Here is a 26,498-nt window from a genome sequence, read left to right as displayed (position 1 = left end):
AACCCTTTTTCCAATACATTCCCATCACATACTGGTCCGCATCTGTTGGGCTTGGATGCTCAATGTTAAGGATTAATTTCATTGGTGTACTCCCCCCAGGCTTTCTCAAAGTCATTCTCTGGAGGAGGGATCTACCATGATCATCTACTTTGGATACGGCACTTTTTGGTTTGTAACCCCAGGCAGGCCCGGCATTCCATCCCGCCGCCCCCCAATGGTCACAATTATGCCCCCATTGCTTGTCAACTACACAAACATATGGGTCTTTCGAATGAGGGATATCTCTATAGATGCTCTGGATTTGTGGTGTGGGAAATGGGCATTCTACAATATCACAGTAGTCAAAGGTATAAGTAGCCACCTGGGTGCACGATGAATTATACCAGAAGGTGTACCCACTAATATCTTTGGTAATGGCTACTTGCTGGGCCTTCATAAGGCTAATTAAGGAGAAGATGTACCAGAGATACATGTTTGTGCGATATTCGCTTCCTCTGGGGCAGGAGATTTCTTGCAGTGGGAAGCGTGGATCCAATTTGGCCTACCGGCCAATTTGACGGAGGTTGCGGTAATCAGGAGAACTTGGAATGGACCGTCAAATCTTGGTTCCAGGGTATTTTTCCGCACAAACTTCTTGACCAGGACCCAATCTCCGGGAAGTAGGTTATGGGAACCTGTATCCAATTCGGGATCTGGAATTGAAGAGAAAACTTGGGCATGTATTTTGTTTAAAACACTTGCAAGTTCAGTTACATAGTCTACTAAAACATCTGATTGGAGCTGTAACTGCTGTGGATAATAACAACCTAGCCTGGGTGCTGTCCCAAATAGAACTTCATATGGGGACAGTGAATGCTTCCCTCTAGGTGTGTGCCTAACACTAAATAAAGCTATTGGCAGGCTTTCTGGCCAGGGCATCTTTGTTTCTTGTGACATTTTTAACATTCTGGTTTTTAGGGTGCCATTCATGCGCTCCACTTTACCACTACTTTGTGGGTGGTAAGGGGTATGGAAGGCTAGAGTCACCCCTAGAGCAGTCCAAATTTCTTTAGTCACAGTTGCTGTAAAGGCTGGGCCTTGATCACTCTCAATGACTTCTGGGAGTCCGAATCTGCATACAATATCTGTAAGTAGGCGCTTTGCGGTTGTTTTTGCAGTGATATTGGCCACTGGGTAGGCTTCTGGCCAGCCTGAGAACATGTCCACTATGACTAGTGCATATTCATGGGGCCCACTCTTGGGCATTTGGATGTGATCAATTTGAATTCGCTGGAAGGGGTACATGGGCTTCGCCAGGTGTTTTGCAGGCACCTTGATTGGTTTTCCTGGATTGCATTTTGCACAAATGACACAGGCCTTGCAGAAGCTATTGATCAATGTTGTAATTCCAGGTGCTTCATAATACTTCTGTATGAGGGCGGCCATCAATTCTTTTGACAGGTGTGCAGGCCCATGTGCCCATTGGACAACTGCTGGATACAAATTTCTGGGAAGACAGAATTTGAAGTTGTTGTAATATATTCCGTCCTTTTGGACAGCTCCTTTCTTTTTCCATTTCTGGATTTCTTCAGGAGTGACTGCAGCTTGCTGTTCTTGCAAAATTCGCAAATCAGTAGGAAGAGTTTGCAGAGTAAAAATAGGGACTTCTTCTTCTTCTTGTCCGGACACTTCTTCATCCACTTCCTGCAGATCCCTGGCCGCTAGCTTAGCAGCCTGATCAGCTAAATGGTTGCCTTTTGCTTCATCTGTATCCAATTTCCCATGGGCCTTGACTTTCAAAACGGCCACCTCTTTGGGGAGTAGGAGGGCATCCATTAGCTCCTTGATTGCAGTGCTGTGTTTGACTGGTGTACCGGCGGTGGTAAGAAATCCTCTTGTCTTCCAAATTAGGCCGAAGTCATGTGCCACACCCAGAGCATATCTTGAATCTGTATAGATGTTGGCACGTTTTCCTTCGGAAATTTTGCATGCTGAAGTCAGAGCCTGTAATTCGGCTTCTTGCGCAGACATTGCTGGCGGTAAGGATGATGATTTGATGACTTCGTCTGTTGTGGTTACGGCATATCCTGTGTGATATGCTCCTCCTTCATCGGCATATCTTGATCCGTCCACAAACAGGGTAAAATCCGGATCCGGTAATGGATTCTCATGCACAGTTGGTAAGTGCACTGTTTCCATTTTCATCTGTTCGAAACAGTCATGAGGTGCTTCTGGGTCATAATCATTCTTTATGACCAGATCTTGAAATTCCTTTTCCAGAAAATGGCGTGGCCATGCTTCTAGAAGGTCAGTTGTTGGGTATTTGGCAATACCATTCTCCTGTAGCTGTTCTTCATTCATGGTGGCCCATAGTTTTGCCATGGGCCCAAGATCATTCCATGACCTTGTCTTCAACTTGGTAACAGGAATATGTGGGATAGCGGTATCCCAATGACGGTAAAGGTAGTTAAGTTGTTGAGGTAGCTGGACCAAGACCATGCTATTGCCTTCGGAGTCACAATAGAAGTCTTGTGCAGTGAGCTTTACATCGGTCCAGTGGTAAAGCTCATCTTCATAGCAAGGTTCGGGAGTAATGTTCGGCTTGTACCACATGGTACAGAAGGCGTAATCCGGGCCTTCACAAAGAGGTGTCTCATCTTCATAAAATGACAAATGTGGATGCATGACTTTCTTGATACATCCACAGAGCAGGTAAATGTAGGTTTCATCCGTGATAAATCCATAATAGATACCCCCCTCAGGGAGTGGAAGAAGAGTGGATGGATTAAGCACTTGGCATCTTTGGATGGAAATGTTGTCAGGCAAAAGAAGATGACACTGTAGACGCAGGTGTCTGGCTGGAGACACGTGCTTGAGCTGGACTTGGTTGATGATAGCAGAAATGTCATGAGGGGCTAGAACAACCAGAGGGTGGCCAAGGACCAGGTCCGAGGTTCTTTCTATGAGCTCTCTTGCAGCAAAAACAGCCCTGAGACAGGAAGGAGTCCCTCTGGCCACAATGTCCAGTTGACATGAGAAATATCCAATAGGCCTCTGGCGGCCTCTTAAGTCATTCGTTTGGGTGAGAACTCCTGTTGCATGGCCTTGTCTTTCAGAGACAAATAATTTGAAAGGCTTGGAGTAGTCAGGTAGGCCCAAGGCAGGGGCAGAAGCAATGGCACATTTTAGGGCATTGAAATTGTCCAGAGCTTCATTGGTCAGACAGAACGGGTCAGACTTAAGAGCATCATAGAGAGGTTGCATAAGCAGAGAGGCTTCTGGGATCCATGCTCTGCAGTAGGAAATGAGGCCTAGGAAGGCATGAAGAGACTTTGAAGTCCTTGGAGGTGGAATGTCCAGAACAGCTCTTACCCGGTCCCGAGTAAGATGTCTGGTACCTTGAGATAGGCAGTGTCCAAGGAAAATCACTGAAGATTGGCAGAATTGCAGCTTGGTGAGTGAAGCTTTGCATCCCTGTTCTGCCAAATAGGAAAGAAGACTAATTGAACACCTTTCAATAGTGGGTATATCATCTCCACACAGCAGTAGATCATCCACATACTGAAGCAAGACAACTTCTGGGTGCTCAGCTTGCCATGGGTCAAGGATGGTACCCATGGCCTTTGCAAATTGACTTGGAGAATTTTGTGCCCCTTGGGGCATGACAGTCCAGGTATATTGTTGCATCTCATGAGTGAAAGCAAACAGGTATTGACAGGATGGGTCCAGTGGGACACTGAAAAAGGCATTGGCCAGGTCAATGACTGTGAAGAATTTTGCAGATGGTGGGACTCCAGAGAGCAGAGTATGGGGATTTGGTACAAGAGGGGTGTCCAAGACGGTAGCTTCATTGACAGCACGGAGATCCTGGACCATCCTGTACTTCTCTGGTTCACCTTTTGGAGTTTTCTTTTTCACAGGAAATAATGGGGTGTTACATTCAGATTTACATTTTACCAGGGCACCCTTCTCTAAGAGTGCCTTGATGTGGACAGAAATGGCAGCAGACTGTGCTGGTTTTAATGGATATTGTGGCTTTCTTGGTAACTTAGCTCCTGGAATAAGCTTTACCACCACAGGGGGAACATTTAGGTGACCTATGTCCTCTGGGCCTGAGGACCATAACTTGGCGGGCACCTGTGTTTTTAATTCCTCTGGGAAATTGGACTTTAATTCTGCTGCTTCCTCACGGGGTTTTTCTAAATGCAGCATCAGAGGCAAGGAGCACAGGGCTGAGGTGTCTGATACAGATAGAGGTGTGAACATTTCTACCTGCCCGTCTGGGGTGAAAGTGATGGATGCTTGCAGGCGTGAGAGAACATCAGCACCTAACAGGTTAATTGGGCATGTGGAGGATACTACAAAGCGAGCAAGCAGGCTAGAACCAACTCGTAGTGGAGTTGTTAGAGGGCTATGTCTCGGCTGGCCATCCACTCCAACACAAGAGACATCAATATTTGACAGAAAAGATGGGTCTGGCAGGTCTTGTTCTCGCAGAACACTACGGGCTGCACCTGTGTCAACTAGAAATGTGGTAGGGTGGCCTTCAATGGGTAAAGTTACTGTGGCAAGTGGCCCCCCCTTATCCCCTGTAGACACTGCCATGACAGGGGTTACGGACACAGGCTTGCCAATCTCCTAGTCATCGGGTTCCTCAACTATTGGAACCTGTTTGGTGGCTTTGGGAGCCGGGGCAGGCTTGGATGGTTTTCTGGGTTCCCTTTGCTCCTTTTTAGGCTCTGGACAGTCATTTCTAAAGTGTCCCTTTGCTCCACAATTAAAGCAATGTCCCCCCTCCTCCGGTCTAGGACCTCTTGGGACTGGAGTGGAGCGGGATACCATGAGAGGAGCTGAAGTGGGTCTTCTTGGGGTCTGAACAGATTCCAAACCTCTAGCAACTAAAAGCAGGGTATCCAGGGGAACAACCTTATATTCAGGGCGTGCAGCAATGATTCCCTTACGTATAGAGTCTTTAACACCTTGGACAAACGCTCCTGACAGCATTTGTGAATGAATTTTGTCAGTAAGATCAAATCCCAAATCTGTAAACATTTGATACAGTCTTGCATGAAACCTTTCCACTGATTCTCCTTTATCTTGAATAACATCAGTAAGGCCAGCAGCCTGATCTGCAAGTTTGTCCTTAGCCCATTCTCTTAATTGGGTGCAAAAAGTTACCCCGGAGGGGTAATCAACATCACTGGAAAGTAGATCTGTACTGAGGTGACGGGCCATGCTCGGCCAATATGCATCCCCTGCTTTAATAGCACAAATGCTTAGTAAATCACGCCATGCGGCGGAGTAAGTCTTTTGAATTTGAACTATCCCTCGGTAAAAAGGCATAGGCTGTTTTTCTGGGTCAGGGAGCGATTTCATTAATGCACTGGCTTGAGTGGGGTTAAAAGCAACATACTTAGGAGGGGTCCGTTCTCCCCGACCCTTGTGTCCAAAGGGATCATCGATAGAACGATGAGTTGAGGCTCCTGCAGCGGCTCCTGCAGCCTCCAACGAGTCCTGGGATAACCTATCCTCTTCTCCCTCATCTAATTCTATGATCTGAGCTCTCTTACGTGCAGGGCCCGAGTAAGGTGACAGGACCGGGGGATGAGAGGGGGTCCCAGATGCAGGGGTGGCTAGCGGATCATAACCAGATAGGTAGTCACCGGGAATTACCGGCATCAGGGCTGTACTGGGGGCCGCCATATTGGTGGCCGGGAAAGGTACTGCATTAGGGTTAAGGGAAGAAGTGGCGGCCATGTTGGATGTGGGCACATCCGGGGCAGACTGTGCCGGACTGGGCATGACCGGAACCTGGGGAGTGGCTTGGGGAAGGGGTAGTGGATATCCGGGATAGGGCAGGGTCATGGGATATGGGAAGGGGTAGGGCCAGGCTGGGGAGGGGAAGGAGGTGGGGTATTGAACTGGGGTGGAGATGGGAGGGGACGGAGAGGGATTGGTAGGGGTGGGTGTAGAGGGAGGAGCCGGGGCAAGGGTGGAAGAGGTGGTTAGCTGGGCGGATGAAGAGGGGAGGGGATCCTTAACGGAGAGAGAGTGTAGGGAAGGAATGGCAGATGAAATGTTAGGGGGAGGTACAGCAGGTAGCGTAGGGATGGATGAGGATGATGGGAATGTTAGAGACGGGGAAGGGGAAAAGAAAGATCCATCAGAATTCAGGACCGGGCAGACAGGGGAGGTGACGGGATGGGTGTTAGGAGGATTGGGAGTGGGGAACATAGTCAGCTGGCTATCACCTATTGCTGACTGAACCTTGGGGATAGACATCCCCTGGGCGCCACTTTGGGGCGCTGGCTGAGGGTAAACCCCAGTGACACAATTATTATGATACACAAACAATTTCACACCTTTGTGATTTATTTCTTCCTCAACCCAACCTTCTAGCTGAATAGCCTTCGCTACTCTGTACCATGCTTCAGCAGTCTTTAATAAACCATTATCTGTAAGCTTGCCTTTCATTTCTGCCAGTAACTTGCGCCAACTTTCTGGTTGCAATCTTCCACCCGTTGGTACAGTAATTTTACATACTTTTGCAATCTTTTCAACACCTTTAACCATCTCTTCACCCTCTCTGTTTTCTACCAAATCACATGCTAACCAGCCCTTACTGGGCTTGCTTAAATCCTGTCCCATAGTCCCTTTACCCCTATACCAGCGTCCTAGATATAGAGAGAGAGAGGGAAAACTGAACAAGAACGTCTACAATGCTCGACTGCCACCCGAGAACCGTGGGACTTTCTCAGGTGCGTCTTCCCAAAACGTAGACTAGTCACTGAATCCGCCTACCCGGGGTGGTAGACACGGATTGGAGCGAGGTGGGAAGTGTGTGACCAATCACTTCTCTTTTAAGAGAAATAGGAGTGGATAGTATAATAATATAGGAAGTGTAGAAAAGATGAAAGACAAGGAAAATCCTTAGAGACAGACACAGGAGTTCATGAGACTCCTAATTAGACAAACAAGACAACAATACAGTTGAAATACAGTGCATGCATCACAGTTCAAATGAAATCAACAATAATCCCTTTCCTTTACTCGTGTGCTTACTCCAAAGTCACCTCCCTCAACCCCGTAGTGTCTCCGCTCGGAGAACGACTTTCGTAAGTCTCACTACCAGCGGCCACGGAAAACAACTGACACCGGTCCGAGTTCCGTCAGCCTCCCTCTACACAGCGGTCCACAAGAATGTGGCCACCTCTATCCTCACTCCCGTAGTGCCCCTATAAAACCCACTTATAAGTCTCACTACCTCGTGATGCGGAAAACAAGCAATGCCTACTTGAATCCCCCCAGGAAACAGAGTCCTCTGCCACAAGACTAAGCCCCCTCACAAATAAACAGAAATACCATGTGCACAAAGAAGTTAGCTAGGCTCTCAAAGTGACACAAGAAGGATCACAGGAAATTATGAGTCTACACAAAATCCACAGTTCCAACACCCCTCTTTTTCCTTACAGCCACAGCCACGAGGCTCCTAAAAGAGGTAAACAGGTAAAGAAGACCCCCAGGAACGCATCCGCAGGTCAACCCCTCTTTTTCCTTACAACCACAACACCGTGGTTCCTAAAAGAGGTGAAACAGGCAACAGGAGACCCCCAGGAACGCATCCGCAGGTCACCCCTCTTTTTCCTTACAGCCACAGCCACGAGGCTCCTAAAAGAGGTAAAACAGGCAAAGAAGACCCCCAGGAACGCATCCGCAGGTCAACCCCCCTTTTTCCTTACAACCACAGCACCGTGGTTCCTAAAAGAGGTAAAACAGGCAAAGAAGACCCCCAGGTCAACCCCCCTTTTATCCCAAAAGGGGTAAAATACAAACAGATAGACAGACACACTGAAGACCCAGGCAAATCCCCTCAGGTCCACCCCCCTTTATCCCAAAAAGGGGAAAACAAGCAAGACAGAACCCCAGGCAAATCCCCTGCAGGTCCACCCCCCCTTTATCTCAAAATGGGGAAACAGGCAAACAATTCACACACACCCAGGCAACAGATAGACTAAAATGCAGGTAAACAAGTGAGTAACGAGGCACCGGGCAAGATATTACCTGTCTTTGATGTCCTCCCGGGAAGCAGTCACAGACACGTGGACGGGTCAATCAAAGGGGCCGGAACATACCGGTAGCTCTGCAGAAGTCTCTACCGTGTACCTGGAGGTGATCAATCTCCTTTCCTTCCCCCCGGATTCCTCCGTCCACCCTTGTCTTCCTTAGGACGGCTCACCGGCCGGACATAGCCCGATGCCCCACGTTGGGCGCCAAGTTGTTATGGTACTTTTTAAAAGTAAACCAAAATGTTTAAATGTCTATCTGTTCCTGTCCAAATCAATAAAATCAAATTGCGTATATACGCTGAAGTAATTAAGTCTGACACACAAGGTTCAGGTTAAAATAACTTCGAGAAAGTTTATTGGCAAGTGAAGTAAAAGCGGGCGCGCAGGCCCTTTTAAGAGGCATTTTGCGTCATCATTGATTATTAGAATATCAGCAAATAAACATCATCAATTGGATTAATTGTTAAGTGTCGGGGTTAGTGTCTTACCTATTGGTTCGTAAAATTAAGAGGTTAGTCCCGTGCCCACCCACCAGAGGTGGGATTATTCTGGACACGGGTGGGGATAAGGGGGTCCTGAGCGTCATTTTACACGGTCAATGATATCAGGCTTCATGTCCAGGTGCAAGGTCTCTTATGAATAGAACATTTCATTACTACTGTGTTCTCGTGGCCTTCAAACTATACTATCTTACAAGTCCTAAGGAGTAGCCGGCAAGTCTTAAGGAGTAGCCAGCACCTCCTGGTACTTGTCCTTGTAGGAAACACAGTCTTTGTCTACTGTACTAATTGGGTTGAGAAGTTCAGTCACGTAAGGTAGTTTTAAAATGAACAAGTTAAGTCATGAGGACAAAATGGAGGATTGAAGACGTCAGGTTAGGAAGACAAAATGGAGGAAGAAGTCAGGTTAGGAGGACAAAATGGAGGAAGAAGTCACAGTATATTATTAAAATGGAGTTAGTACAATAATTCAATACAAGTACAATAAAAGATTTTAATAATCCCACATCACGTGTGTTATTGTATATGCATCTCTCAGTACGTGTGTTATTGTATATGCATCTCTCAGTACGTGTGTTATTGTATATGCATCATTCAGTATTTGTTATTGTATATGCATCTCTCAGTACGTGTGTTATTGTATATGCATCTCTCAGTACGTGTGTTATTGTATATGTATCTCTCAGTACGTGTGTTATTGTATATGTATCTCTCAGTACCAGAGCCGGATTAAGAGCACACTGGGCCTGGTGCTGACAATTATGATGGGCCTAATTACGAAATCTAAACGACCAAAAACACTAAAACAGTCATTCCTCCCAAGCGTCATGTATCTGATGGAGATGGTGCTGGAGGTAAACTCATAGGATGCAGCTATAAGAAAAAACATACTCTCTGCTAATCTCTCTCTAATTTATGCTTTCATCTTTCAAGTAAATCCATAACCCCTAACAGCAGTGTCCAGTGAAGCAGGAAGTCAATGGGCGGGGTAAGAGGGTGGGCCAATGGTGCGAATCACGTGACCAGACCTGCCAAAAGGGGAGAACATGCCCAAAAAGGGGGCATGTCTGTCCAAAGAATTTGAAGGACAGCCTGGCATGAATGCATGTCAGGCTGCCCGCCAATCCTGCAGGCTGTCCAACTAAGGGCATACTATCCAGGCAGCACCCTGAGCTTGACATAAATGCATCTAATGATGCGCTTACTCCATGCTTTCTAAGGAGTGTCCCCTAGCACTAGCTGATCCACTTGTCTCCTTACCTTCTTACTAGCAAGCAGAAGTTCCTGGTATATAGTATGAGACAGAGAAAAGGTGTATGTAGTGAGTGTAGAAGAAAGGGGACATGCCACAGTGTTAGAGAGACTAACGTCTGCATTACCTAAACTAATTTTATTGTCAGCCAGTCCACCCAAATTTTGTTCCCATACATCCCTCTTAAGCTTCCAAACTTAAAGGGACACTATAGTAACCAGAACAATAACAGCTTATTGTATTTGTTCTGGTAAGTAGAATCATTCCATTCAGGCCTTTTGCAGTAAACACTGTATTTTCAGAGAAAATAACTCCACTGGCCACTCCTTAGATGGCTGCTAGAGGTGCTTCCTGGGCCAGCACTGCCTAGTGTGCAGCACTGCCATTTAGTGTCTCTACCCTCTGCATGCAGACACTGAACTTTCCTCATAGAGATGCATTGATTCAATTTATCTTTATGAGGAGATGCTGATTGGCCAGGGCTATGTTGGACTTGTGCTGGCTCTGCCCCTGACCTGCCTAGTTGACAGTCTCAGCCAATCTCATGGGGAAGTATTGTAATTTGCTCAGACCACCACTTCTGATGATGTCAGCAGACAGTCAGTTCAGAGGCAGAGCCAGCAGCAGACTTGAATACAAGTTATATTTTACTATACTTAGGGAGGCAAGAAGGGGCCAGGGTGGTGGTTTTAACATAATAGGGTCAGAAATACACGATTGTGTTCCTGACCCTATAGTGCTCATTTAAGCAAGAGTATGTGAAGAGTAGTTAGGGTTGCCACCTTTCTTGGAAACAAATACCAGCCTTAATCATTTGTATAATCACAAGGAGTGACATCAGAGAAAATTCTGTAAAATCACCAACAAACTACTCACAGTTTGATTCTGCTGTATAGATGGATTGCTCCCAGTGTCTGTCTCGCAAGTCATCCAGTGTCTCAGTGTCCCCATGTCGCCCAGTCCCCTAGTTTCCCAGTGTCTCAGTGTCCCCATTTCTCCCAGTGTCCCAATGTCTCAGTGTGTCCCCATGTCACTAGGATACTGAGGACACAGTGAGACATGGGGACACTGAGAGACATGGGGACACTAAGACATATAAGGAAACAGGGAGAAATAGGGACACTGAGATACTAGGGACACAGACACTGGGAGACATGGGGACACTGAAACATTTGGGGACACTAAGACACTAGGGACACAGAGACATGGGAACACAGACACTGGGAGACTAGTGGACACTGGGGACACTGGCTGGGAGACAGACACTTGGGGACACTGGGAGACATGGAGTCAGTTGTGGACATAGACATGGGGACACTGGGACATATAGGGACACTAGGCACACTGAGACACTAGGAACACAGACACTGGGAGACATGGGGACACTGAAACATTTGGGGACACTAAGACACCAGGGACACTGAAACATTTGGGGACACTAAGACACTAGGGACACAGATACATGGGAATACAGACACTGGGAGACTAGGGGACACTGGGAGACTAGGGGACACTGGCTGGGAGACAGACACTTGGGGACACTGGGAGACATGGGTACAGTTGTGGACATAGACATGGGGACACTGGGACACATGGGGACACTAGGCACACTGAGAGACATGGGACACAGACACTGGGAGACTTGGGGACACTGAGACACTAGCGACACTGGATGGGGGAAATGGGAACAATGGGAGAAATCGGGACATCGTGTCTCCGTGTCCCAATGTCTTAGTCCCAATGTCCCTATGTCTCATAGCATCCCCATGTGTCTCAGCATCCCCATGTTTCCCAGTGTCCCCTAGTGTCTCAGTGTCCCCATGTTTTCCAGTGTCCCCAAGTGTCTCAGTGTCCTTATGTTTTCCAGTGTCCCCAAGTGTCTCAGTGTTTCCAGGTTTCCCAGTGTCTGTGTCCCCTAGTGTCTGTGTCCCCATGTGTCCCCTAGTGTCTGTGTCCCCTAGTGTCTCAGTGTCCACATGTGTCCCTGCTGCCTTTCCCCCCATCCCTCACTTACCTGAGCTGTTGAGCTGCTGTCTGGACTCTCTGTGCTGTGTAGCTGCTCCCCCACAGATCAGTGAGTAGTAAAGAGAGGCAAGGATATGCTGTAACTTCCTATATCTGCCTCTCTCCACACACAGTGACCCCTACTGGCCGGTGCTGGTATTGCAGAGTAATCTCCATTTATTTTGAGAAAAATACCTGCATTTGTATTACCGGTATTACTGCAATACCGGCACGGCCAGGCAGTTTCAAATACCGGCTGTGCAAGTAAAATACCAGTCAGATGGCAAACCTAGGAGTAGTGTGTAAAAAAAACAAACAAAAAAACACTTTTTTTTTTTTTTTTTTTAAATGGGCCTATTGCAGCTCCATCAGCCCCTATGTTAATCCGGCCCTGCTCAGTACGTGTAAGTGTTATTGTATATGCATCTCTCAGTATGTGTGTTATTGTATATATATATCTCTCAGTACTAGGGATGCACCGTAATGAAAATTCTGGGCCGAAACCGAAAATTCAGGATGCCCTTGGCCGAAAACCGAAACCGACTTTTTCCCCCCAAATGCTTAAAAAAATGTTTTTTTCCTATAATTTTTTTTAATATTAGACTTTTTAATGAATTTAATTAAACTAATATGAAAAACGTCCCTTCTCTTTTAGTGGTCCCCCCCGCTTAATGTTCCTCTCTCCCCCTCTAATGTTCCTCTCCCCTCTCTCTTTTTTAGTGTTCTTTTCTCCCCTCCCCTGTCCTATAGTGTTCTTTCCCCCCTCCCCTGTCACATAGTGTTCTTTTCCCCCCTACCCTGTGCCCCCCAAAAACATGTAAAAAAAATTAGGCAAAAAACGGGATAGGCCTATTTTGGCCGAAATTTCGGTGCATCCCTATTCAGTACGTGTGTTATTGTATATGTATCTCTCAGTACGTGTGTTATTGTATATGCATCTCTCAGTACATGTGTTATTGTATATGTATATTGTATATGTATCTCTCAGTACGTGTGTTATTGTATATGTATCTCTCAGTACATGTGTTATTGTATATGCATCTCTCAGTACATGTGTTATTGTATATGTATATTGTATATGTATCTCTCAGTACGTGTGTTATTGTATATGTATATTGTATATGTATCTCTCAGTACGTGTGTTATTGTATATGTATATTGTATATGTATCTCTCAGTACGTGTGTTATTGTATATGTATCTCTCAGTACGTGTGTTATTGTATATGCATCTCTCATTACATGTGAGCTGTTATGATTTGGTTAATGTATATACTTGAAAGTTGGTTTGTATACCCAGTTCTTGTTATGAGCAGAGAGGATTGAGAGGCCCACTAGGTCATTTCACTATGAACTCTGCGTCTTGCCGGGCACACTGCTGAAATATACACAATAGCCACAGTTTCTGAAATGGGGTTCACTAATAAAGTGAAGAGTGACACATTCTGCCTTGATTGCCCTGCATCTGAAAGCCAGCTTACCCCAACCGTCGCTATGGTGACCTCATTGTGTGCAGTCAGCATGTGTCTGGGTCCATCGACAGAGATTTATAGGGAATTCACCATGGAACTGCACATTGTAGGCCAAGACTACTTCTACCTACAATTTGCAATCATCATGTCATCTCTACAATTCCCAGATTAAAAGGGATATAGTAATTCTCAATAAATATCAATGTGAGAACTGCTACTCAGTTACCAGAAATATGTTTGTCTTCTGGAATGGAATCCATCCCTTAGAAAATACGCCTTGTTTGTGTATTTAGTAAGGGGGGACACTGAGCATTCTGACCATTTCATCTTGTTTCCTTTTCTCGAGCAGTTTAAAACTAAGTAAGGGACCCAGGTCACGCACAGCCTGGACCCCACTGGAGGTATGGCTAAGACAGAGAGACAGAGATTACACACTTCCGTAGGCATACAATTTAATACCAGAAATGGCACTGTGATAGGCTGAAAGCAGTCAGCTGACACGTTCAGCCAATCACTGCCACCCACTGCTCCTAAGGCTAATGCTTCCTCGTTAGGCCAAGCAGCAAGGAGGGGAGGGACTGCTGGGTACTTTTGTTCAGCAGTAAAACACTAATTATTATTTAAAACTGAATGGAAGGATGGAGCCAGGGGACTCCAGACACTATAATCACTTTAATGAGATGAAGAAGTTACAATGTCTACAATTGTCCCTTTAAAATAAAATGTTTAGTTAGAAAAAATATGCCATAGCATTAATGCATCATATTGATAGTATTTATATTAAAAAAGCATTAAATGGACACTATAGTCACCTGAACAACTTTAGCTTAATGAAGCAGTTTTGGTGAATAGAACATGCCCCTGCAGCCTCACTGCTCAATCCTCTGCCATTTAGGAGTTAAATCCCTTTGTTTATGAACCCTAGTCACACCTCCCTGCATGTGACTTGCACAGCCTTCCATAAACACTTCCTGTAAAGAGAGCCCTATTTAGGCTTTCTTTATTGCAAGTTCAGTTTAATTAAGATTTTATCCCCTGCTATGTTAATAGCTTGCTAGACCCTGCAAGAGCCTCCTGTATGTGATTAAAGTTCAATTTAGAGATTGAGATCCAATTATTTAAGGTAAATTACATCTGTTTGAAAGTAAAACCATTTTTTTCTTTCATGCAGGCTCTGTCAATCATAGCCAGGGGAGGTGTGACTAGGGCTGCATAAACATAAACAAAGTGATTTAACTCCTAAATGGCAGTGAATTGAGCAGTGAAATTGCAGGGGAATGATCCATACACTAAAACTGCTTTATTTAGCTAAAGTAATTTAGGTGACTATAGTGTTCCTTTAATGCATCAGATTAATAGTATTCATTATAAATATTTTCTATAAAATTATATAAAGAGTGGGGTGAAAAGTTAGTTTGATTTGGTTGCAAAAAGCGTGTTTTGTTTTTTTCTTTTTACTTGCACACCCCTGGAATGATATATATCTGTAGAACTATTTGCACATAGCAGAGACATATCCACAGGAACAGACAAGCAGAGACAGGAGGATTTTGGTACATCGAGTAAATGAAGGAATGTGTCCAGGACCGGGCCAGATACAATCAAATGATAAGCCCACATTCTGCATAATCATGATGATATATGACTTAGAAAGTTTGTTTCCCCCACGCCCCTTTGTTCTTAATTGTCCGTAATTGAAATCTGAATTTCAAAAATGTAGTGGTTATAACCGAGTTGGAAAATGTTCCCAAATTAGCACTTTTTGCCTTAATATTTCAAAACCGCTTTCAATTTGAAAAATAAAATAAAATGTACTGCTTAGTGAATAAATCCCATTGTTACAAAATATGCAGCTGTTTTATAAGAAAGTATCTCTACCAGTTGTGGAATTTAAGTGTAATTGGTTGTTATGATGGTCAGTTTATTACTTGGTTACTGGTGGTGTCTTGCAGATGTAGTGCAGTAAGATCAATTCTTTGTATTTTAGAGAACATGCAAAATTGATAGAGGGTTGTGTCTCTGCTGTATATACCACGTTACAGAAAGCTACAAATCGGTCATTACGTTCCATCTGCTAATGAGTCAATTAAAGCCACAATGATGTTGGTTCAAGTCTTGGAAGCATGCCACGTATCCATAAATGGAATCCTAAATTGTGTTTTTTTTATATTAGAATTGTTGTAATTAGTCTTTCTCTCAGGAAGATCCTTCTTCTGACCACAAGGTTATTGCAGCCGAGCTCTGAAAGCAGCCGCACCCCATAATTTCTGAAACTGCAAACTCGCTATAAACTGCGTTATAGATCATTCCTTTTATGACAAAGTAGCTACAGTTATCTGCAGAGCGAAAAATAGAAAATGTAATCACCAGAATTAAAATATCCAATGACTAGGCCATTAGCCTATACTCAAAATCTAAATAACACCTCTAAAAATAACTTTATGACCAATTGTATTCTTCTATGCAAAAACTCCATAAACAGTGAATTGAAAAATAAAAAAGTATCTGTGGTCGGTCAGTAGCAAACACTTAAGGTGGTTGTGACATTTAAGACTTTTTTTTGTGTGTGTTTCGTGCTCTATCTGCTTTTGACTTGTGTTTTTTTTCTACAAACCCATGTACTTAAAACTTTTTTTTAACAATTGGTCTGCTGGAGGCTTTTTTACAAACTTTCCTGCAGACACCAATGTTGTTTTATGGTCCTGAAAACAGAAACCCTGTAAGTGCCTGCATTAAAACCAAGATCCAGTGACTGAGGACAGGTTAGCTCCATTTACCAAGCTCCGAATGGCAGCAAAGTACTGTGGTATTGTCAACCAAATTTTGTCTTTTCACAAAGGCAAATGTAGTTATTTCAGGGGAATTTGCATCACCATTCGGCTGATGTTCAATTACCTGTTAAATGAGAAAAATATATGTGGTTTATTTTTAGGAAGGGCTGTTCTAACCAAAACCAGAATATTCCTAAAAACCCTTTAACGTTAAAACAATATCTGCTGATCTCCTGTCTGAGCACAGACCCTAGACAGCAGTATTGGTTGCCTAATGGGTAATTCGACTCTGTATTCACAAAATCTGTTCCATCAAACAAAGTCGGTTTGGTGTTTAGAGTATCCCTTTAAGTACCTTGTCCTGAGTTCATTCCTCCCAGTGTTGGGAGATATGCCCAGTTTTTGTACCAATACTATATCAGAAATGGTGGGGTATTATACTTCCTAGGAAGGCGTGTATAATAAGAAAGTAAAAGTAAATAGAATAAATCTTACTGATAGCCACATTAATGACTTGTTAGGAACCTGTTATCAGACCAACTCCCAGAATCTTGACAAGATGCCTAATTAGAAGGATGTCATGCTGGGTGAGGTATGTCAGCTAAGATGAGCCAATTAAAAGCAATAAAATGATTCATTAGATCTTGTAGATATAGAGCCATTAAATCGTTCCAAACATCCGTGAATACATCATTTTAAAAAAAAGAGTCCTCTACCTCTGTGACACGGAAAGAAATGCTTGTGTAGATTATATGTCATGCTGATATGACATGGAATATTTTTTGACTAGCTACGTATATGTGTTAGCATATGAGCATTCCTCCCAAGTGTCCCTATTTAGGAAGGACATTCCCTATTTTGGATCCAAATCCCTCTGTCCCTATTTTTTTATCCTAATGCCCTTTTTTCTAGGAGCTCAGTGGTGTTAGAGTGTCTGAGTGTATAACGGAGCTCCACAGCAATATACTAACACTAATGTGTATTTAAACTACAATAAGGGTGTTTAGAAATCAGTCTATGTAAATAGGAGACATTGTACTTGTTCTAATTATATTTCAGCTGTAAAACTTATTAGTACGACACCTAAAACTTCTTAAACTGCCCCATTCCTGGCCACCTCCTCCCTTAACCCCTTAAGGACCAAACTTCTGGAATAAAAGGGAATCATGACATGTCACACATGTCATATGTCCTTAAGGGGTTAAAATTAAAGTGTCCCTCTTTGTCCATTTGACATTTTTGGAGGTATGTATGAGGATGCACGCACAGTGAATGAAATCGTTAGCTTCCTGGAATAGGCTTGTAAAATGGCAATGGCGGACCCTATTACGGGCAGTAGAATAGGATTGTCATGCTTGCAAAAATTCACTGTAGTAGTCTGCATCGTAATCCGAGTATTCACAAAGACACAACATTCACCGAATGTTAAAATATATCAAAGGGACCAGCAGGGCAAACATGTGTCCCTCACCCTGAGAATAAATACTGCCATGCAGTCGTGTAACAGCTGGGCCCACTATTAACATTTTTAGTTTTGCAGCCCATCTACACACCTTTGTTACCAATTCCTGTCTTTAGTGGTTTTGACATGTCATATTTCTAGTACAAATAGTAGACCACGAGTTGTCCATTGGCACAAGATTAAGGGTCATGCAGGCAGTCGAATGCAAAGTGTGGATCAAAATATTGTGTTTTCAGAAATGTTTTTTGGTATTTCAAAACAACATGCAAACGTATCTGTCCAAAATACTCTCACTCCATACGCTTCCTACACATGTAAATAAAGCCCTTTATAATATAGTTAATATGTGCAGAATATCATTTAAACAGAGGCTACAGGATTCCCAACACAGCTCTGTAAATTAAGGAAGGAGGCAGCATCACCCAGTAATGTAGCACAGGTTAACGTGTGTATTTAAAAGTCAGCGCTCACAAGACAAAAATGACTACAGATACCTGTAAAGTGTGGATAAAAAGAATGCCGAAGTATTAATAAACCTCCCAATCGTCACTGATCTAACTGGACAACTTCATTTGAGATTCTTCTTGTTGCTGTATCCTGTTTTTCTTTTTGTTTTGTTTTTTAGAATCAGATCAGATTTTTCAAAGTAATTACAAATACCAGTTCCAGTAGTAGGTAGATGCACTCTTGTTTTTCATGTACATCTTTCTGGGTCTCCTAACCCGTGCAATGAAAGTGTGTACTTACTTATTGTCTCCTATACATTGCTGAATACACAGACACTCTCACAGTCCTTCACGAAACTGAGATTTGCTGGGAAGTCCAAGTGAATTTTAAATCTCAGGCCGAAATAATCAAACTGAAAAAAAAGAATTGACTTGGAGAATTTTTCTGTATTGGCTATTTGGGCCTACATTTTGATATGCATTTTGAATTCCCAGCAGTTGTCACTTTAGTGACCAACCCTGTCTCTCTGTTTTAGTTGAACGCACATACCTCCTTTTTACTTGTTCAGATCTGCTGCTTTTTCGCTAGGCTCACTGAACATGTCACTTGCGCACTAACGTCGCAGCTTCCATTGCACAGACAGCATTGCGCACAAGCAGGTCCGCAACACGCACACTCTCCCTAACTCACACTTGTTTCTGCCTTTCTTCCAGTGGACAGTTTGCCATAGTAAAACGATGCCAGGAAAAAAAGACTGGAGTGAATTATGCCGCCAAGTTCATCAAGAAACGTCAGAGCCGGGCAAGCCGCCGCGGGGTCACCAGAGAGGAGATTGAACGCGAGGTGAATATTCTGCGGGAGATCAAGCACCCCAACATTGTCACCCTGCACGATGTGTACGAGAACAAGACAGATGTGGTTCTTATTCTAGAGCTGTGAGTATAGACGTGACATATTGACGCATTGTAGAATGTTAGTAACACTGTGACATCGTTACAGTATTTATGGGATTTTAATACTTTTCCCCTACATGGAATGGTAGTGTTTAAATCAGACTTCCCCAAACTCTGGGAAGGAAACAGGAAAGTCCAGACATGTCCTCTTCTCGAAGGAAATGAAACAATGCATCCTTCCTGCAATTTCTCTTCACAGTGAATATATTATTCATACAGCAGACTGATTGATAGCTATGGATGTATACACAAGCTCACTTTATAAATATTCCTGCAGAATTTTTCTTTCAACACGATGTGCATTTTAAAGACCGTCACTAAGGTGTCTATTTACTAAACACCGAATGATATACCATGACTACAGAAAAGTTCAAGAATATTCCACATTATATATTTTACGCTCAGTTTGTGAATTCAGGATCCACCATCCATGTTAGTGAATAAACCCTTTTATGTTTGAGTGAGAAGAGATTTGCGTTACTTTAGGTTTATTTACTGTTTAATTGTCAAGGATGCGCAATTCTCTGCCTGAAGAGGTGGTTTTATCAGAGTCCATACAGATCTTTAAACAGCAATCGGATAAATACCTGCCAAAAACATAACAAACAGGGATATAATTTCTAATTAGTGGGGTAATAGCTGCTTGATCCAAGGAGACATCTGACTGCTATTTTGGGGTCAAGAAGGAATTCTTTCCTAGTTTGTTGCAAAATTGGACGCGCTACAGACTGTTTTTTTTGCCTTCTTTTGGATCGACAACAAAAACATATGTGAGGAAGGCTGAACTTAATGAACACAAGTCTCTTTTCAGCTATGTAACTATGTAACTATGTAATTTAAAGTGCCCATTATTTGATACCGGTAACATAAAAAGGCAGGACACCACATTTGGTTTACTCCACTGCATAAGCATTTAACATTTTAACCTCCTGTTCTTTGTAGATGCTGGTGAAGCATTAGCCCCCACGTATAACATAATGCAGTGTTGAAGAGGCCCAAATAAGCGTGCATTTGTTCATATATTCTTTTAACGTGGACAGGTTCGGATTAATAGATAACAGATCTAAAGGCACTAAATATATCACTTATCACAGTAATAAATCATATATTTATTTGATTGGGAACTGTTATTATATTGCTTACCTGCAGCCCTTTGCTCCAGTGCCACCATATCGGAGGATTTGTGAGCATTACAGTGATGTCCCTGTTTGATGGGATTGGCCCTGCTTGGGGATGCTTCCATAAGCAGGACATTCCTCCTTCCTGATGCTGACATCAGTAGCGTTACTACCTTGGGAGGCTGATGAGGCAAAAATTGAAGATTATACTAGCTTTAGTGTACTAATAATCTTAATTTTAGTAATGACAGGAGGCGAATATTTGCAAATCTTTCTTTACTGAAAACTCCAGCAGCATAGAAACAGTAACAACCAATCAGAGAAAAGATATGGTGCCCATAAAAGGCCCTGTCTATGACATCACTTCCTCTTTCTTTGAAGCGAAACAATAAATAGCAACAATAAACATAATCATATTACGTCAATAGTTCCACAACATATTAGAATAATCAACTCCAGTAGTTCCGTGATGTAGAGTTATGGGAGATGGGTCTTTGTCTTGAGGAGGAGACGTTCACGCTGTAAGAAAAGGAAAAAGGTGAAAGGACACTGGCGTGATAACTTGTCCGCACACAATAAACATTAAGAATCTGATATACCAATGGATACTAGAATGAGTAACATATCCAAATATAATAATTCTAAAGCAATGATATTTAAGAATCTATAAACACAACATAATTCAAGGTACATATCTACTTATTCAACCTATACAAGTCTCTCAAGCCACATATCTAAGTAGCAACATACAACCATAACGTACTTACCTTCCTGAACATAAAGTGTATATTCTGTTCAACACGAGAAAACATGGGAGGGATCCTATAGGGTGGGAAATATTCGCCTCCTGTCATTACTAAAATTAAGATTATTAGTACACTAAAGCTAGTATAATCTTCAATTTTACCACATGACAGGAGGCTTCATATTTGCATTTTTAAAGCTTAGAATTGACCAGTGTGAAGGAAGTATGATATGTTTGCCGAAATAGAGCGTTCTAAACGTACCCTCTCGCACTAAAACTGCGCATCGTGTAGTGTCGGTTAGGGAAGCGTCGGCCGAAAAAGACTTGTGGGGCCACCGCTCCCTTGCCCGAGTGGGCTCCGAAACAAGGTTCGACGCCCGCCAGATGCAATAGCCAGCGGCTCCATCTGGCCAGTGTAGCGGTAGGCACCTCTCCATGAGGTTCCACCTAAGAAGTCAGGAGTAGACCCGTCGCATGAATACGAAGGGGGAATGATTTCGGTATACTCCATTAGCGTTCCGACCACACCTAGTTTGGTGTCTGACTCAAAGTATGGGTATGACACCGAAGATGAACTGGACTTAGTTCGTCTCGATATGGTAAAGGTAATCCCATCTGGTGTAATAGAGAAAACCATTCATATCGAAAGCCCTAACGTCCGTCACCCGTCTAAAAAAGACGAGGCATAACAAGAGGGCTAGTTTGGCTGGAAGTTGTTTCCGTGACAAACAAGGATTGTCCTGCTATTCCCTCAAGGAATCACAGCACCACATCCACCTGCCAGAGGTGTGAATACTTGGGTGCCGGGTCTCGATAATTCGGCACCCCGTAGTAGTCTACAAACCCCGTGGATCTTGACCTACTGGTCCGCCCTGTACCGGAATGTGCGCCACCCATATGGCGGATCCGATCGCGTTGAGGGATCGATATGACCACCCCAATGAGCCCAGGTGTGACAGATAGTTAAGGATCGGTGGGGCAGGTGCGGTAAAGGGATCGGAATCCCTTTCCACCCTACAACACTCCAGGCCGGTCAAGCAGAAAAATAGCATTTCCTGGTGCCGGGGACCTGAGTCCCATCAGGGGTCTTAGTTGATGCAATAGGTCGTGGACATTTCAGGAGGCCCTGAAATCGTCCAGTCTACTAGTGCCAGTCGTCCTTCCCTGACAAGGAGAGGGCTTCCCCTGAGGTCCTGTCAAAAGCAGAGGGAAGGTAGGGAGTGGTAGAGGGACCTCGCGAGATGTCCCTTAGGCGATCCGGGAAATCACGGTTGGCATTGTCCGAGGGGTGTCGTGAGCATGAGCAATATCCATTGTGTGTGTGTGCGTATCGAAGCACCCTTGCCATTGTGGGGAGCCGTTTGGTCCGTTTGCATGGGTTCATCCGCCACTACGTATCCGGAGGAAGAGTTAAAAGATCGATTGCCGATCCAAGTTTGCAAGTGAAGTAGTCACTATCGAAATTCCGTCCTCACTTCTGCCAACAGTGGGATCCAGTGGTCGCATGAGTGACCAGCATGTATATATCTAGCCAGCAGTCGTTGCATGGCCCCGTAGTGTAGTGGGCCATGGAATATCTATTGTATGGAGGAGGAGAGGAGGAGAGGGATCCCACCATCGGTGAGTATTCTGAGAGGAATCGTATCCAACCTTAGAGCGTGTCCGACATCCATCCGTATAGGGATGATCTTGTCGGGGACCGACGCGGAACGTAGTTCTCCAAGCCGATGTCGAAAACGAGGAACTGACCCGACACAGATGGGGGAGCGATTTGTCTGCGTACTACCAAAACCTGTGGAGTCCAGAACGTGGACGTCACTTTGACTGCAAACGTAGCCTGGATTCGCAGAGGGTCAGCAAGTCTTCCAGGTACCCGAGACATCGCACGTCCAAATTTGCGAATGTGAGCCCTCACCGGCTTCAGTAGCTTTGTGGGTACCACGGAGTCGTAAACTGCTGTGTTAGTCCTCATCACTGGGATCGGAGGAAAATTAGGTAGTGTAGGGTAGCGGATATTGACAAGTATGTGTCCTCGGGGTCCAGATGTGTAAACCAGTCGTTATCGTTCAGGAGGTCTAGTAGAAGGTTAATTTCCTCTATCCTGAAGCGCTTGTATACCACATAGGAGTCCCCTTGATGATAGGATGGCTCACTAGTAGATGAAGCGGTTGGTGGTTCGGTTCCGCTACCAACCAGTCTTACCAAAAACACCTTTCCCCAAAGGGGTGTGGGAGATGTGCTTCGGCGAGGTTTGGACTAAAGTTAGTGTGGTGGGTAAGTTCCCGCTGTCAAATGGTAGGTCTTGTGCTTCTGGGTCGAATATTAGTCGTTCTTACGTTCCACTTCCTCAGAAGGCGAGTTGTCTTCGTGGGAGTGATCTATTATTGTCCAACGTGCGTGGCGGAAGATTGTCGGAAGATTGTGGAGCCCTTCTCTTGCCGTTTTTACATGAAGGCTCGTGGGGCTGGGATTCTAACCCACGCCTCCAGAGAGACTGGAGCCTAAAAAAAAACAGCGCCTTAGACCGCTCGGCCACGCTACCTTGCTGCTGAGGTCTCCAGCAAGCAGTTTGGGGCAGCGCTCATAACAAGAAAAACCTTCTCCACTGAGGCCGCTACTGCGTTGTTTATCAATGCCCAGAAGTCCTAGGGGGTTGAGAGTGTTCTTCATGACCCGTTCTCGTCCTGTTGGGAGATAGAGGTAGTCAGTGGGGGTAGAGTTTGAGGGTCCGCACGTAGGGGTGCTAGACTCCTGGTGGCCCTGGGGATCACCCAGGTAAAGCGGCTTTAAATGCCTGCATCAGATTGTCAGAGTCTATGAAATACTCGTGTCAAGTGTAGAGGGGTCACCTCCATTAAATTAATCCGGCTATTGGGAGCTGTGGCATAGGCGCGATTGACCGGTAGTGCTGGTCCAGTTAGCCGGGTTCACCATAAATGCACTCCAGAGCTGTATGCACGGATGTAACTATACAGGCTTATTATAGAAGCCCGTGGGACCCGTTTCCATAAAGTCTGCAGCCGCAGGGCCCACGTGTATTCGACTGGGGTCATCCCAGGTGGTGTGCCATGGTAAACCCAAAGGACACCCACATCATAATTGTTGGCACTTTACAAGCATTGCATGCATGTCTGGGGGTCACCTCAGGCGGTGTGCCATGAGAATCTACTCAGAGGACACCCACGTTCAATATGTACGCCAGGTACAGTAAACGTAGAGATATGTATACCTGTGATAAAGTTGAGGCGTAGGACTTCGTGCATTTCGTCGGGGTTCACCCCGGGTGGCGTGCCGTGGTAATCCAGAGGACACCCACATCAATGTAATGGTCTATGAATGACCGTGCGTGCATATCTGGGGGGTCACCCCAGGTGGTGTGCGATGAAAAAATACCCAGAGGACACCCACATCAACGTAATGGTCTATGAATGACCTTTGCATGCATATCTGGGGGGTCACCCCAGGTGGTGTGCCATGAAAATACCCAGAGGACACCCACATATATGTGTACGGTCAGGTACAGTAATATAGTATGACCCAGTGAAGGGTATAATAGTACAGTATGCCCCTGTGAGGGTACGGTAGTAGTATGTCCCATGCAGGGTACATTAATATAGTATGCCGCCGTGAGGGGCACAGTCAGATAGTATGCCCCTGCGTGGGGTACAGTAATATATCATGATCCTGTGTGGCATAGATATAGTATATGACCCTTGAGGTTACAGGTTAAGAATATCCACTTGTTCCTCTAGCCAGCATGTAATTACATAGCAGATTGAACTCCTGCGCACAGGGGATTTGAACTCATGGAGGAAAATTCCCAATGCAAGTCTGTAACCACTGAGCTACCATACAATATTAGAAGACATTCAGTGTCCATCCAATGCTTCGCATGTTGAAATAAAGCAACCCATTAACCAAGGACAAATTGACAGACACACAGAAACTTACTCTCACTGTTCTCAAAGTGCCCCCCAGGGCATTGGAACCAGAGCACTTTGCAGGTCTGAGCCTGTTGTGCTGCTTTCCAAGCCACAGCAGCTCACTGTATATATATATATATATCTTCAAGCATATAGCGTGAAGCAAAATCGCCGTAAGGCCGAGGGTTGTGAGAGTCACGGTCCAGCTAGACCTGCCTGTCCTCAGCCTTCCTTAATACAGAAAAAACAGTTGTCCTTTAAGTGTTCCATACAGTCTATACTGGTACAAAAGACCAAGTCTCAGGAAAAACTACCTCACGTATCCGCAGGCACCCCATGCAGAGGTCACGATGAATACTAAGAGGGCACCCACATAAATTTGTACTGTCAGGTCCAGTGGTATAATGTGACCCTTGGTGGGTGCTGTAATGCAGTATGCTCTAGGAGGGTATAGTAATATAATATGACACTGTAAATGGAATGGTAAAAATATACCTCTTGTGATTGTATATTAATAGTACAACAGTGGTTGTAGGGTTACAGATTCCTTCAGATAGTTGCATGCAATAAACATGTTATGGTACTTTTTGAAAGTAAACCAAAATGTTCAAAGTCTATCTGTTCCTGTCCAAATCTGAGATGATTAAATTGCGTATACGCAGAAGTAAGCTCACACTGACACATGGAGTTCAGGTTAAAAGCACTTCAGAAAATTTAATACAATCTGGTTGGAAAACAGTTGTGCAGATCTTTTTAAAAGCAAAATGACATCATCATTGAATATCAGATAATAACAAATAAACATCATTGATTGGATTAAACATTATGTGACTAACTTTGTGTCCACCCACCAATATTATTAATTGGCTCAGGGGTTTGAGTGACCAGCTAGGTGTCCTCCCACCGGGAGGTGGTATTGTTCTGGACAAGGGTGTGGACAGAAGGCTCAGGCGCCATCTTTCCCAGCATGAGGTTTACTCGGTGGAAAGGGGGGCTTGAGCGTCATTTTACACAGTCAGTGATATCAGGCCTCATGTCCAGGTGCAAGGTCTCTTATGAATAGAACATTTCATTACTACTGTGTTCTCGTGGCCTTCAAACTATACTATCTTACAAGTCCTAAGGAGTAGCCGGCAAGTCTTAAGGAGTAGCCAGCACCTCCTGGTACTTGTCCTTGTAGGAAACACGGTCTTTGTCTACTGTATTAATTGGGTTGGGAAATTCAGTCACGTAAGGTAGTTTTAAAATGAACAAGTTAAGTCATGAGGACAAAATGGAGGATTTGAAGAAGTCAGGTTAGGAGGACAAAATGGAGGATTGTCACAATATAAGGTTAAAATGGAGTTAGTACAATAATTCAATACAAGTACAATAATAATTTTTAATAATTCCACATCAGTCCCCCCTATGAAATGTTAGATTCTAAGAGATAAAACTTTATTATGTTAGTATCAGAAGACGTGTTAACCCAAAGGCACAAAAATGACTGGAGTAACGGTTCTCAAAGTCTTCTTAGTTCTTCAGAGGGACATCATAAATAGACAAGCTTACATTACCATATGGACTTGTGTTATCTGGAATATAGGCACAAGTAGTCATGGTGACAGGTAAACGTTGTTGGTTGCAATAGATATAATACATGCAAATCAAAATATTATTATTATTATTAGCAGTGACGGTTGGGAAAATGGACTCAAACTTTCCTTTTACTGCAAAATCATCTGGTACCCCCCTTGGCACACCTATGGCATCAATATATATATATATCAATCAAACTTTCCCTTTAGAGGGGTGCTCCTCTTTATGTT

General features: G+C 44.1%; 1 protein-coding gene across 2 annotated transcripts in view; it reads left to right on the top strand.

Annotated features, from left to right (window-relative positions):
• Positions 1-26,498, top strand: part of DAPK2 (death associated protein kinase 2) — a 120,380-nt gene that overhangs the window by 41,242 nt on the left and 52,640 nt on the right. For both annotated transcript variants that reach the window (XM_063449418.1, XM_063449417.1), the window contains exon 3: positions 18,665-18,886. In XM_063449418.1, the coding sequence (XP_063305488.1) occupies positions 18,665-18,886 (222 nt within the window). The remainder of the gene's footprint in view (positions 1-18,664; positions 18,887-26,498) is intronic.

Source organism: Pelobates fuscus, chromosome 3 (assembly GCF_036172605.1).
Source record: "Pelobates fuscus isolate aPelFus1 chromosome 3, aPelFus1.pri, whole genome shotgun sequence".
Lineage (NCBI taxonomy): Eukaryota > Metazoa > Chordata > Amphibia > Anura > Pelobatidae > Pelobates > Pelobates fuscus.
Note: the sequence above shows the minus strand (reverse complement) of the source record. Positions and strands in the feature narration are given on the sequence as shown.